Genomic DNA, 13,006 nt, shown 5'->3' with positions numbered 1-13,006 from the left:
ATAACCCACATTTGGACAAATATTCACGGAAACAAAGCTGTGTGAGGACTAGAGCAGCCTCTTCCTTTGCTTCCTTGATATGCTTGGCAGAATAAGCCCTCATCTGCAGACTCAGTGGGGTGTGAGTGTGTTTGAGATCAATAGACTCCCTGCTGCACTGGCCCAGCGCAGGGGATTTGAACTCTGTCACGGTTTTGGCTTTGCCAAGGCTGTGGTGGGCTTAGCTGGTACGCCTGCGCTGCCACTTTGTTGCCAGTAAACCCTAACTGCTAGTCTTCCTCATTCTGTCTACTCCAATGATGCTTACATTTCTAAAGTGTATGAGTTACATTGCCTGTGGTTAGCAGCAGAGATGTTATTGGATTAGGATCTTCAGGTGTATAAGTGCAATAAGCATATGGCTGCTGGAGAAATGGGAGTGGGCCCATATGTGTATTTGGATGACAGGCATGTCAGTTGGATATGACTGACAATATGGATTGGTTTTGTGACATTTATTTCTATCTATTTTGATTGCTAATCGTTGGAATGTAAAGCGTCTAACTTGCCATCATACCGTAAATCTCTTGAGGCTGCTCAGTTACGTAATGAAATCACTAACAATCAATCAATAACGACTATATCCTGTTCGACTAGCTCCATTTGGGGTTGGTGGGTGGTGTTGTGTAGCTAAATATGACGACCACAGGTCCTGTGAATTTCCCCCAGCTCTGGTCTCTGCGGGTCTCAGTGTGTGGTATATGGCGCGGGGTGAGAGGTCAGCAGGCCTGCTACACTCATGGCCTTCGAGCTAATGAGAGGTCCGGCTCTGCTTGCCCCCATCACGCTCATTAGCCTGGCTTTGTTTGGAGAGGCCACGGCTCTGTTGTTTTACTCAGGCTCTGATTACTGCAGCGCACCCTTTTCCTTCCTCCAGGAAATTCAGGCCCGTTTAGGGAAAGGTAGTGGCCCATTCCTGCGCGTGGGCGAGAGGAGGAGCGAGGCGGTGAGCCTAGGAGGGCACACTTTCAGATGTTTCTCACATGCATTCCTGAATACTCACACTAGCATTTAGCTTTAAGTAATGCTTTACCAATCAATGATGAACAATTCACCTGTTTGAAGTCTAAAGAGTGAAATGAAAGAAAAACATTCCATCTTGAACATTCCACCTTGACGCTAAAAATAATGGCACATCTGAATGTAGAGTCACGGTTTATCAACAGCATGCAGTAAATGGCGCACTTTTCTATATTTACAAAACATCCAGGCTGTGAAAACCGTGCTATTATTCGCTTAAGGAAAATGATCAGAAAACGGGTCTGGTCTGGTCTGTATCTTTAAAATTAGCCATGGTGTTATGCACTCGATGCGTGATATCACAGAGCCGTGTGTGGGTCTTTAGCTTAAGTCATTTGGATGTGGAATTACCTCATTGCCCTTTAATTTCATCGTTCAGCATGCGCATGTGCTCCCAATTATGAGAACTGAGCATTCTTCTGCTTATGCTACTAGCTTTTTATGTGTGCATGAGTTTCATCAGAAAGAGCTGCGTTTGCTGTTTACTCGTGCAAGGAGTGTACTATATTGACTTCTAGCCAACACTTCTCAGAAAAATACTCTTTCACTCTCCCACCCACCACCACTCTCTCTCTCTCCCTCTCCTTCCTCTTTCTCTCTCTCCTTCCCCTCTTTCTCTCTCCCTACTGTATCTCTGTCTCCTCCACTTCTCCTCTTTCGAACCACTATGCCAGTGGAAAGTCTGACACCGGCGCATACTGATAATGAGTGCTTTAGACCCGGGGCCTGGGCGTTCCCCAGCACATCCAGGAGAAAACAATGGCCCGCTAGCTCTCATTCCAGTCTCGCACGGCCAGCCAGCCAGCCAGCAGCGTGAGCGCAGCCCAGCAAAACAACCCCAGCGGCGCTGGGGCAAGAGCCCATTGTAGGCTTCCATTTGCCTCGCTCTGATTGCCCATCCCATCCTCTGACGTCCACGGCATGCCGAAAGTCGAACCGCGGCAACAGCGGACGCTTGGGACAGTGGAATCCAGACGTGCTGATAAGGCCGTGGTGCTCCAACCGCACTCTGTGGCTGTGGGCTTCTCCCACACACACCGGCCCGGAGCTGGAGAGCATTATCTCCCACTCCCGGCCCCTCGGCCCCTGGCCATGCAACGCAGGCTTTGTTTGCCTCTCCCCCGGCTGCTGTCCTGCCGTAGACAATACGTTTGGCCCTGCTCAAGACACAAACGTCTCCGCTCTCCCAAAAACAAAGGGGGTTGTTGTTGATTTGATGAAGGAAGTTCAGAACGCTCAGTCACAATCCACACAAGTCTATTGTGATGTTCATCTGACGTCATTTGTGGCTGGAGTTATCCCATATGATGCACACAGCCCTTCCTTCTGTGCATTCCTTCAGGCGTTAAGACTAACTTAGTCACGCTCTCTCTCTCTCTCTCTCTCTCTCTCTCTCTCTCTCTCTCTCTCACCTGACGGCCTCTGATCTCTCCTGTGGCTTGACTGGAAATGGCCTGATCACTGGCCCCTGATTCTAGGAATGGAAGTCTGTTTTTGCTGCATTCCAGGTTACACCCTTTGTGTTCCCCCCCCCCCGTCACTTGCTGAGAAGCCCCAGCTATTGCATCAAGCGTCCGTTACGTAATGCCCTCCGCCCCAGTGCTTCCCAGTCTTAGATGGCGGGAACGGGGTGTCCGGTGTAAGCCAGCCAGAGCATGAGTCTATTTTAGTTGAGGGATTTGAAGTTCCTCCGAGTTAGTTAGGAACTGGACGCACTGGGGGACATTAAAAAGAACGGGCACTCTTAGTAATCACTCAACCCTTCCATTGTGGATTTGCTGTTTTATGTAACAGAGGTCTGAGCCTTCAGCGATGACACGGCTGAATAAAAAGAGCTAAACTGGACTACTGGGAAAGGAGGAAAAAGGAAGCTATACCTTTAATGAGACTATTAAGAATCTGCAATGGAAAAGCCAGTTGGGATGAGATAATTGAACATTTTCCTATGGCATTTCTGCCATATATTTCACCAAACACACTCACACACACACACACACATACACACACACACACACACACACACACACACACACTCACATACACATACATACTCGCATACATACACAAAAACACATTTCCTCTAAAGAAGTGTTTTGCTTGCTCTGGCCATTAGTTTCCAGTGGTACTATTTTATTTCCTGTTTACCATAGTATAACCTGCAATGAGAATAGAGTTTTAGACTTTTTTCTGTTTTTTTTAAGTGCACACATAATGCTGTATGCTGAGGCACTGGGATCTGCTAAAACAATACGCACCATCCTCTGAAGCACTACAGAACTGCCAGGGCCCCATATTCAACACTCCCCAGATATCCCAGCAGCCCCTCTCTGCAGGCGAGCTGCCATCCATATGGAAATAGTGTGTAGGGGCTGTGGAGCAGAGAGGAAGTGTCTTTGAAGTGCACTCTGCCTTATCTCCCTCCGCTGCCGATAGGAGCAGAGCGGGCCAATCAGCAGGTCCCCACTCCTTTGCTTCTCCTCAGGCCAGCCTTCATGGTACTTTGATCAAAGCATCAACACATCGGAGGAGACGTGCTGGGTGAAAACTAGCTGTGATGTGTGTTGTGTTGTGTCCACATGAGCGAGGTTTTTTTTTTCGTTTGCTCCCACGTCCACACCCAGAAGCCATTCTGTTGCTTAATGTTATGCTGAAGGAATGTGTGTTCTGCTTGTTTGTTTGACTCTGTGTTCCTATAGACAATCATCCGGTTATTTGCTGGATTGAACACCACAGACACAAACCACAGGATAATACATACTCCAGAAAACCATAAGATCGTCTGCATAACAAAGTGTTTCCAAAAGTCTCATGAGTCATGACGTCGACCATCATTGTAAATCACCTTTTTAAAAACGTGTTTGTAGCATGAAATGAGACCACATTTCCGAATTAAATACCTTGTGTGATAGTAAAAAAAAATAGATGCATCACATAGTGGCACATAGTATGGCCACCGCATGGTGTTGCATGTACTATCGAAGAAAATAATTCTCAGCCTCTATCCATCCCCTACTCCTGCAACTACTGTAGGTCTGTACTGTTGCTCACATATTCCACCATTTGGGGAATTACACTCGTTTCCCACCTCCCCTTGAGTTAAACTGTTGAGTTTTACCTTTCCCCAGTTCATCCAGCCGTTCTCCAAGTCTGACAGTAACACTTTTAGCTCCCGCTCATTGAATCAGATTAGACTTTAGATTAGAATTTCTCATGGTCATCCGAAATTCATAGAACCGCGGTTACATACGTAACCATCGATTTGTACCATAGTGTGTGTGCATGTGTGTGTGTGTGTGTCAGTACAGGTTTGTGTACAGTACTTCACTAAGACCAGTCTGCAACAACAAAGTATACTTTGGCGACTGCCGAGTATTCACCTGTATCCGCATTGCACAAGTACACCTCTGACACTGGCTGTTGCAGATGTACATCGCTGTGTGTATGTCTAGAATTTTGCGCAGATCTGGCTGAATGTGATGCGTGTTTGTGTTGTAAACATGCATCACATTCTGCCAGATATGCACAGCACTGCAAGGTCTCGAACTTGCAGCTGGGACCAAAAGCTTCTATTCCTTATCAGGCTAGTGGGGCTACATGCCAACCAATTTTCACGACAGAGTTTCAGTTTCAGAGAATCATTGAACAAAAACCGGTGGGGGAAAAATTCCAGGAAAAAAAACCCTTTGACAAAACTGAACTCGCTCTAGTGGCAGAGGGACAGTGTTTATCGGACAGGAAGGCACTGCTGAGGCTCAGACTTGTGCTGCCGCTGTTGAGAGGCGTCCGGCAGGAAGGCTGAGGACAGTAACTCATCCTGCCCAGAGGGCCGTCATGTCCTAAGCCCTCTCAGACACTTCACCCTCACACTTCCTCCTCAGTCATTCTCAGACAAGGACTGCCAGCGACATGCGGTCTTGTAGCCAGGCCTGAGGCCTGTGTGTGTACTTCCTGATTAAAAGCTAGTGGGTAGTAGTTTTTACGTGTTTGTTTACATGAGGGCCCTAAGCTTGGAGTTTCACGGGCAGGTGACAGGTGGGGGAGGAGGTGTTAAACAGCTGCAGGTGCACCCGTCAGAGGCTGTCTGTCTCCCCCAGTCTGGTTTGGGGGAGCTCTGCTGTGTAAAGAGATACACACTAACACACAACCCCCCACAGCTCCACTCTGCTCCAGAGGAAACCTTCCGGACCCTCTTCGGAGGTAGCCTGAGTGGGGTGTCCCCCTTCAGGAATGCCCCTCCAGCAGATGGATCAACATTGTACATTCCCTCCTATACAAACACACACACACACACACACACACACACACACACACACACAGGTCAACACGTGCTCTCCCAGACAGGAGACAAGCGTAATCCCTCATATCTGAGCTGTGGGACATCCAAGAGGCAGTTGTGTGAATAAAAAGTTTCCGGGGCCAAAGTGTTGTGTCAAGGGCCATCACGGGTGAACTGCACTATCAATTTTCAGCCCAGTATATCTTTATGACACCAGCCTTCACCTTACAAATTCCATTATACAGAAATGCCAAGAACAGACGTCAATCTGGTCCGCATTTGGAGGAAAGACAATCTCTTGGTGGGGAAGGAAGGGAAGTTGGTAGTGATTTGATCAGATCCTATATCACTAGTTTCTCTGGACAGTAGATGTAAGAATGTATTGTATATAAGTTCACATCATCCAAGCCATAGTTTGGTTCTTTTCAATGTGAGTCTATATGGGTCAGGATTTTTTTGAAGGCTTTTTTATCCTGTGGGATCCCACTACAAGTTAAATCTGTAGTGTCTGGAGGATTATGTGTGTCTTTGGCATGAGGCAAATCACTGGTCGCAGTTCCTGTGAGTTTCCTGTAGTATGTCCAATTCTGTGTGCTCACTGTATCTTCTTTATCTAGTGAATTTATGAGTCTGTGCTCTGCTGCACATTATTTGTTTTATCAACGAGTTGCTGCAGGTTATTCTTAGTCCTATATTTTAACAACAGTCCTGTCCTTTTCTCAATATCTCAGACTCACACACACACATCTCTTTCTTACCCTGCTTCCCCCCCTCTCTCTCTCTCTCTCTCTCTCCCTCTCTCTCTCCCTCCCTCTCACATATCTCAAAATTGAAACAGTATAACTTTTCCCTCTTGTTGCACATGGAAGTCCAGTCTGTCTCTTCATAGTCAGTGGAGACAGTGGAATGTTCTTCTTTTGTCTACTATTGTTAGGACTTTGTCATTAACCTGCAGGTGGACGACATGGGGTCAGATGACTCAGGTAGAAGGAGGAGTATGTAGTGTGTGTGTGTGTGTGTTAGTGTATGTGTATGTGTGTGTTTGTGTGTGTTTGTGTGTGTGTGAGTGTGTGACTGTGAAATTGTAGTAACTCCCCCAGGCAGCACAGCTGAGTGTAGGAGGGGCCACCCCTCTCCCTGCCGACTGTGAGTGTGTGTGTGTGTGTGTGCTAGACAGAGTCTGTGCATGAGTGTGTGAGGCTGGGTCTTGGCGAGTGAGCAGCCCCATTGTAGAGTGCCTGGCTGCCCTGGAGAGCCACTCCAGCGCTGCTCCGCTGACAGCCGTCCCTCCGCTGGACATGCTAGCCTGGTGCTGACCTCAGGGAACACCGCGTGGAGAGTTCTGGACAGGGAAAGACTGTGACCATGCAGGGAAGAGCGAACAAAACCCCCAAGAAGGAGCTGGTGATTGAGTCTCCTCAGCAGTACAAGAGCCTGACCGCTGCAGAGGCTGAGGTGGAGCCGGTGCCACAGGTGGTGGTAAGTCACTCAGTTGATGACCGGCCGGGTCGGTCCAGCTAGTGGGATATATGTTACTGTGCGAGCAGGGCTTCTGACATGTGCTTTAACTGATGGGGCATTGTGTAACTGTGATTTTCAGTGTGTGAAGAACAGGATGTTTTGGTAAATTATTCTTTTCCTGTGTTGTGATGTCATTATATAGCTTTATTCAGTTCTGTTAGTATGTGTGTTTGTGTGGAGGTTTTTTTGAGGAGACTTTAAAAGTTCTGGACCAGCCCTCAGTGTGGGATCTGAGGTCTAATCCACACAATGACACAAGCTCAGGTTTCAGAAGTGCTTTGTGTGCTCTGTTGAAGGGGAACTGTGGACAAGGCAGTGGCTGGCTGTGGAGATGAGTCGGGTGACTGGACGAGTTAATTTCAGAAGGAAACGCTTGTAAAATTTCCCTCTGTGGCTCAAAAGTCATTCTCACTGACATGGACAAATCGCCAGGTTTCACTTCAGCCCTCTGAAAGCTACTCTCACTCATGTTTACCTTGACAGAAATCTCTCAGTGTAAAAGAGTTGGAAAGTCAGTGTTGTTTAGTGGTGAGTGATTCAGATTGTGATTTCATTCTGGAGCCTGCTGTAGGCGACTTTGTTGGAATGTCAACTCTGTCACTCTGATGGATAGCTGAAATGTGTCATCCATGGGAGACGAGAAAGATATTGGTAATAAAAGTGCAGTGAGCAAATAAATAATTAAAACAGGCCTTTCCATCGCTAGTGATTTGCGTCACTTCATTTGTGCACTGTGTCGAGCCAAGCAAGCCATTTCATTGTTAGAGCCACACCACCACATCTCTCCATCCTCCGGAAACTGGGCGCCAGTTCTAAATTAAGTCTTGTAGCATTGTAATAGATACTGTGGCAAAGGGTGAGATGTGGAGGATATTGGCAATTATTTTGGACACTTCCAGACTGTGAAGCTAATGGGCTTTTCATCCAGAGGATTGTCAGTGGCTGCAGTGCCCTGGCCTGTGGTCACTAAGGGGAGAGGAGGGTGCTGATGGTGTTCCTGTGAGTGAGTGGGCCTTTCTGCTGTGGTTGGCCGGCTCTATGGTCACTCCATGTGGCATATGGAACACATCAGCACTGATGGGGAGGCTTGAGGAGTGTGCTCCTGAGGGAGAGAGGCAGAGAGAGAAAGAGATGGAGAGGGAGAGCGAGGGAGAGGTAGAGGGGAAGAGGAAGAATGGGCGCAGGCATACCAGACCGGTGAGAGGATTAAAGCTCTACTACTCGCTAATAACTGTCTGAGGGGTGTCATCATAACTAGACCATATAATAGAGAAGAGATTCAATGCTTTTGTTAAACAAATGGACATAATCTCCTCAAAGTGAGTGCATTTGTCAGATGAGTTTCAGGTTGTACCTTTTGGAGTGATATTTCCATGTATTACTGTGGTAGTATCACTGAGTAAGCAATTTCACTGGTCTGATTCACTGTGTACACAACACCAGAGTGACTGTGGTGTCTGGCTGATTATTAAGCAACAAAGGGAATACGGTCACCTGTCAGCCATGTGACACTTGGCCAGGCGCCCTCCAATCCAGCCCTTTCTCATCACTCTGGTAACCACCTAGGAGTTGATCATTAAACCCCATCTACGTAGTCACCATGCAGGAGGAAACCGACTCCACTACCATAGTTTTACGAGTGTGTGTGTGTGTGTGTGTGTTTGGGAGCCATCATGTCATGCTTGGTTTGACACCTTGTTCTGTGATTCCATCAGCTGCCAGCGGAAGCCGTTTGTTTGTTTTGTTCTGGACTCTGTGTCTCTGAAGTGTGGGCGCCTACAAGATTGGTACCTCTGAGCAGCCCTGTAATCTTCCTGACTCACCTGCCTACCTACCTGCTCACTGTCCTTCATCTTCTCACCTTGTCTTTATCTTAACGTTTCAGACAAGCCGCCTTACATGTCAGTCACACACCTGCATATGTGTGCGTGTGTGTGGGCATGCGTGCCCAAGTGCTTTCTCTCACCTGGACACGGTCTGATGAAGCCACTGGGCGCTGACAGACGAGCGGCCGGGGCGATCGCTATCAGACGCCATCCTCGCAGTGCCCTGAGAGAGAGAGAGAGAGAGAGAGAGAGAGAGAGATGAGAATGAGAGTTCTGCCCTTACTGGACCCTAAGCTGGTTTGCTACGTGCTATTTGGTCTGGAAGTGCTGCCTATTGGAGTGGGTCTGTGTCCAAGACTCTCCCTCTGAGGTCACTCGTCTGTTTTATGGGGCCCAGATGTGGAGGCAGCACGCTGGGGCCGAGCCCCACATACTCTCACACTTTAATAGCAGGCCAAGAAACTGCCTGACACGTGCACACACACTTGTGCCTCGACCGTATCTGCTCAGGCCTCTCATCAGCACACGGCGAGGGAGGCCAGCGACCGGAGGCCCCCTCATCATGACGCCGTATACGTGTGTTTCTGTCCAGAGACATAAAATCCTTCTGTAGGTTTTACAGAAACTCTTTCAGATGTTGTTGATCAGCAGTTGAATTATTTAGGCTGAATGTCCTATCTTGCCACCATCTAGTCAGGACACAACAGAGTTAGAATAGATCATAAGGCAAGATCGGGGGTCTGTTTATATTTGTTGGTGGTCTGTACATTAAAACACAGCTATATCATATTCTGTTTGAAGTTCCTGTACGCCCCATGATGTTTGCATCTCTAAGTTAAAGCAACACCAAAGAGTTTTTTGTACCCTAATATAATGTTTCCAAAATCGTTTCAGTGGTTCATCAACTCGTAACAGGGTGAATAGCACTTCTGTATTCGCTTTGCGGCCCTCTATCGGCTATAACCGCACTGTGTAAGTTTCCCAGATCGGGTAGCGGATCTGTAGTTCGAATGTAATGAGACATAAGAAACTACAAATTTACTTGCTTCTGATGTCGCAATACATCATACTTTCATTAAATCATGCAACATACTCTGCCGTGTCTGTGGACATGTTATTTGCAAAGCCAGTGCTAAACAAACAAATAGCATGCGTGCGACAGAGGAAAGGTGCTTTAGTGTTGCTTTGAGAGTTGGGTGGTATTTTTGTTACTGCTTGAGTATGTGTGTGCGCATGATGTTGGCCATTTGGTCTCTCTGTGACTGCTCAGGAAGATGTGTGTGTGTGTGTGTGTGTGTGTGTGTGTGTGTGTGTGTGTGTGTGTGTGGGACTCAGATGGACCCTCCCTTTCCCCCTGAGTGGGACTGTCGGTGTTCTCTGTGTGAGCAGGAACAGTCAGCACTGCATGTCACAGTTTGCTTAATGTACAGCGTGTGTGTGTGTGTGTGTGTGTGTGAATCAGGTGTTAGAGACTGGTACCATCTGCATGTTTGGAGCTCTCCCACAATCACGCCACACCACACCACACCACACCACACCTCCCACTCTGCCCCCGAGAAAAGGCACGAATCATTTGAGTTTCAACAAAGCATTCTCTCTCTCTCTCTCTCTCTCTCTCTGTCTGTCTCTCTGTCTCTGTCTCTCTCTCTCTCTCTCTCTCTTTCTCTCTCTCTCTCTCTCTCTCTCTCTCTCTCTCTCTCTCTCTCTCTCTCCCTCTAAGGTGAATTCTGACTCAAAGAAAACAATAGAAAGAACAGAGGAGATTTGCTCTTCGAAAGCTTTCCCCTGTGGAGTAATTCAGCGTTATGCTGGGGCGGGTTGTGTGAGTTGTTATCACATCTGCTGCGCATTGAGATGCGGCTGCTCTCCGTCCCATCAGCCAACAGAGCCCCAGAGAGCACAGCAACAATATCACTTACCACCCACTTCCCCCACTCATCTCTCTCACTCTATCTCACATTTCCCTTCTCTTTCTCTTTCACTTTACGTTTATGGCACTCGTGATGGGATAGGACAAAGAGAACGTGAGGAAAAAATAAATGTGTCAGAAACATTAAGATATTTCCTTTAAGGGTCTGCGAATCCAAAAGTAGTAATAGAACCAACCGTGCAGTGAAGACCCTGATTTGACTGAACTCAGTAAGACGGTGTCCAGAAATCAGCCAACCTTTTGACCCTCGTGTTCACGGCCTCATGATTACTGTTGGTGTGATCTAACTGGATTTGTGTTGTTTGTTTGTTTGTTTGTTTGTTTTCTTCTCCAGGCGAAGCCGAAGGTGATCGAGCCGCTGGACTATGAGAGCGTGCTGGTCCAGAGGAAGACCCAGATCCTCAGTGATGTCCTCCGGGACATGCTGCAGTTCCCCCTGGAGGACTTCCATGTGAGAACCATTTGGAAATTCCACAGAAAATTCTTACTTGTGTTCTACTTGTGAAATGTTTCTCTCATTCTGAAGGTGATGTGTGGGGTGCTCTCCTGTGTGTATGTTCTTAAACAACCAGAGAGGGAGAGCACAAAGTGACACATTTTTAGAATTCATGGCTGCCACTTAGAGGTAGTTAACATTCCCACATGGCTGTTTGCTTTCAGGCAATGTTTTAACAGGTTTATTTTGAGGGTCAGTGTGAGTCTTCTATTTAGCTGCATTGCCTCTTAGCAAACCCAAGTGTGAAGGGTGTCGCTGCTGAAGTCTCAGATGGCTGTGTCTGACAGCTGTCAAAATAGAACCAATGGTTGTTAGTCAACAACACTCTGGGTCAATGGTTCAGTATCAGAGCTACGCATTCCTCACCTCCCTGTCTTTCAAAGCTAGAAGCTAAAGTAGCTTCTGATTGACAGGTCACATTGAATATTCAGATGACATGTTTGCATTTTATGTGAGGTACCTGGAGAAAAGTGAATATTCATAGTTTACCATGAGACATAGTCCTAGTGTGTTTTATAGATCGACCAATAAAAAGTCACTGTCACTACTTTTGTCTTTTGAGAACTGGAGTTTCCATCTATTTGGATTCATTCCGGACAAGAGGAAGGGTTGTGGTCGCTGGGCACATTGCTGTATTTATTCCTGAGCAGATCTGTATGTTGTGATAGAGAGGGGTTTATCGCGGGCTGCCTTCAACAGGGCTTGGCCACCATCATACTTTCCATCAATAGCACATGTGAATCGTGAGCTGGAAAGTTTGAAACCCAAGCCTCACCCAGGTCCCAGACCTCAGGAAATGAGGACACATTGGAAGAGGGGAGTTAGAGACACTTCCACAGACTTGACCCTGACTCTTTTACAATGAGATGGGAATGGAATCATTATTATTTCTGTTTGTCCAGTAGTAAGACTTTCCCTTGTTAGAGTGTCCATAATGTTCTTCACAGCTTGTCACAGACTCTTTACATTGAAAAAAAATCTACGGTATTAAAAGTCAGATTTAGTCCCTGCATGAGTCATACCATTTGCAAAATTTTCATCTAATTTTCATCTTCCTCTTTTATTTCCTCTCCATTTGGAATAGATGTGATTATCTCCCTTAACAATGGGATTCTCTTCTCTGATTGGCTGATGGGGTGGCCATTAACTTCGTATAACAGGCTACCTTTGAAGTAGTTCCAAAAAAAATTGAATCACCTTTCCATATCAATGCGCTTATGAATGGTAACCATAAAAACAGTAGTAAAGTAGCCTAATTAACGGTTGATTGTCAAGTCATGGACAGCGGAAAAGATATTGGAAAAACGATGTACAAAATAGATTAGAGAGAGAAGTGTAACGGTAGCTGTAATAGGTTATTTTCTGTAGTTCATGCGCATGATTCCTGAATTTAAAGAAAGTCATAGATAAAATTATATTCTAAATATACAGGAGATAAATACAAATGGGAGATAAGCGGGATAACGGCCTTCGAGGTGACCTGTTCAATGGAAATAATGTCTCGGCTATTTCCATTGAACAGGTCACCTTGTCGGCCGTTATCCGTTACTTGTTGGGTTTTCTAATGGTTTACAATCCACGTTAATGTGATGAAGTGTAGGGGAGACCAAGGGGCCGTACCCAGATGACTAATCTCAGAGTTCCTTTCTGTGGTATATGAGCGCGAGTGAGTGAGAGCGAGAAGAGATCTGAGTGTGTTGACTGGCTCTGAATGGGGCTCTGTGTTGTTGTGCTAGGTGAGGGAGTGCCGCCAGGGTCTGGTGGGAGAGGGGCGGCTGAAGTGAGGTGAGGTACATCTGTGAAGGTCAGACAGCTGGACAGTCCATGGACGCAGCCTTGACCGTTGTCACTGTTCTTTCATGGGGCTCCACTGCGACGCGCTTGCCCCTGACATTTGA

The 13,006-nt window shown here is 46.9% G+C and overlaps 1 protein-coding gene across 18 annotated transcripts in view; it reads left to right on the top strand.

The window, feature by feature from the left end:
- Nucleotides 1–13,006, top strand: part of zmp:0000001200 (dedicator of cytokinesis protein 9) — a 77,818-nt gene that overhangs the window by 25,521 nt on the left and 39,291 nt on the right. For 16 of the 18 annotated variants that reach the window (XM_048238651.1, XM_048238650.1, XM_048238663.1 and 13 more), the window contains exon 2: nucleotides 10,947–11,063. In XM_048238651.1, the coding sequence (XP_048094608.1) occupies nucleotides 10,947–11,063 (117 nt within the window). Of the gene's footprint in view, nucleotides 1–6,518; nucleotides 6,815–10,946; nucleotides 11,064–13,006 lie in introns of those variants that run through there. The other 2 variants (XM_048238660.1, XM_048238652.1) reach the window with 1 other exon arrangement.

The sequence above is a fragment of the Alosa alosa genome, chromosome 3, assembly GCF_017589495.1.
Source record: "Alosa alosa isolate M-15738 ecotype Scorff River chromosome 3, AALO_Geno_1.1, whole genome shotgun sequence".
In the NCBI taxonomy this organism is placed as follows: Eukaryota; Metazoa; Chordata; class Actinopteri; order Clupeiformes; family Clupeidae; genus Alosa; species Alosa alosa.
This window is presented reverse-complemented; position numbering and strand designations above follow the sequence as displayed.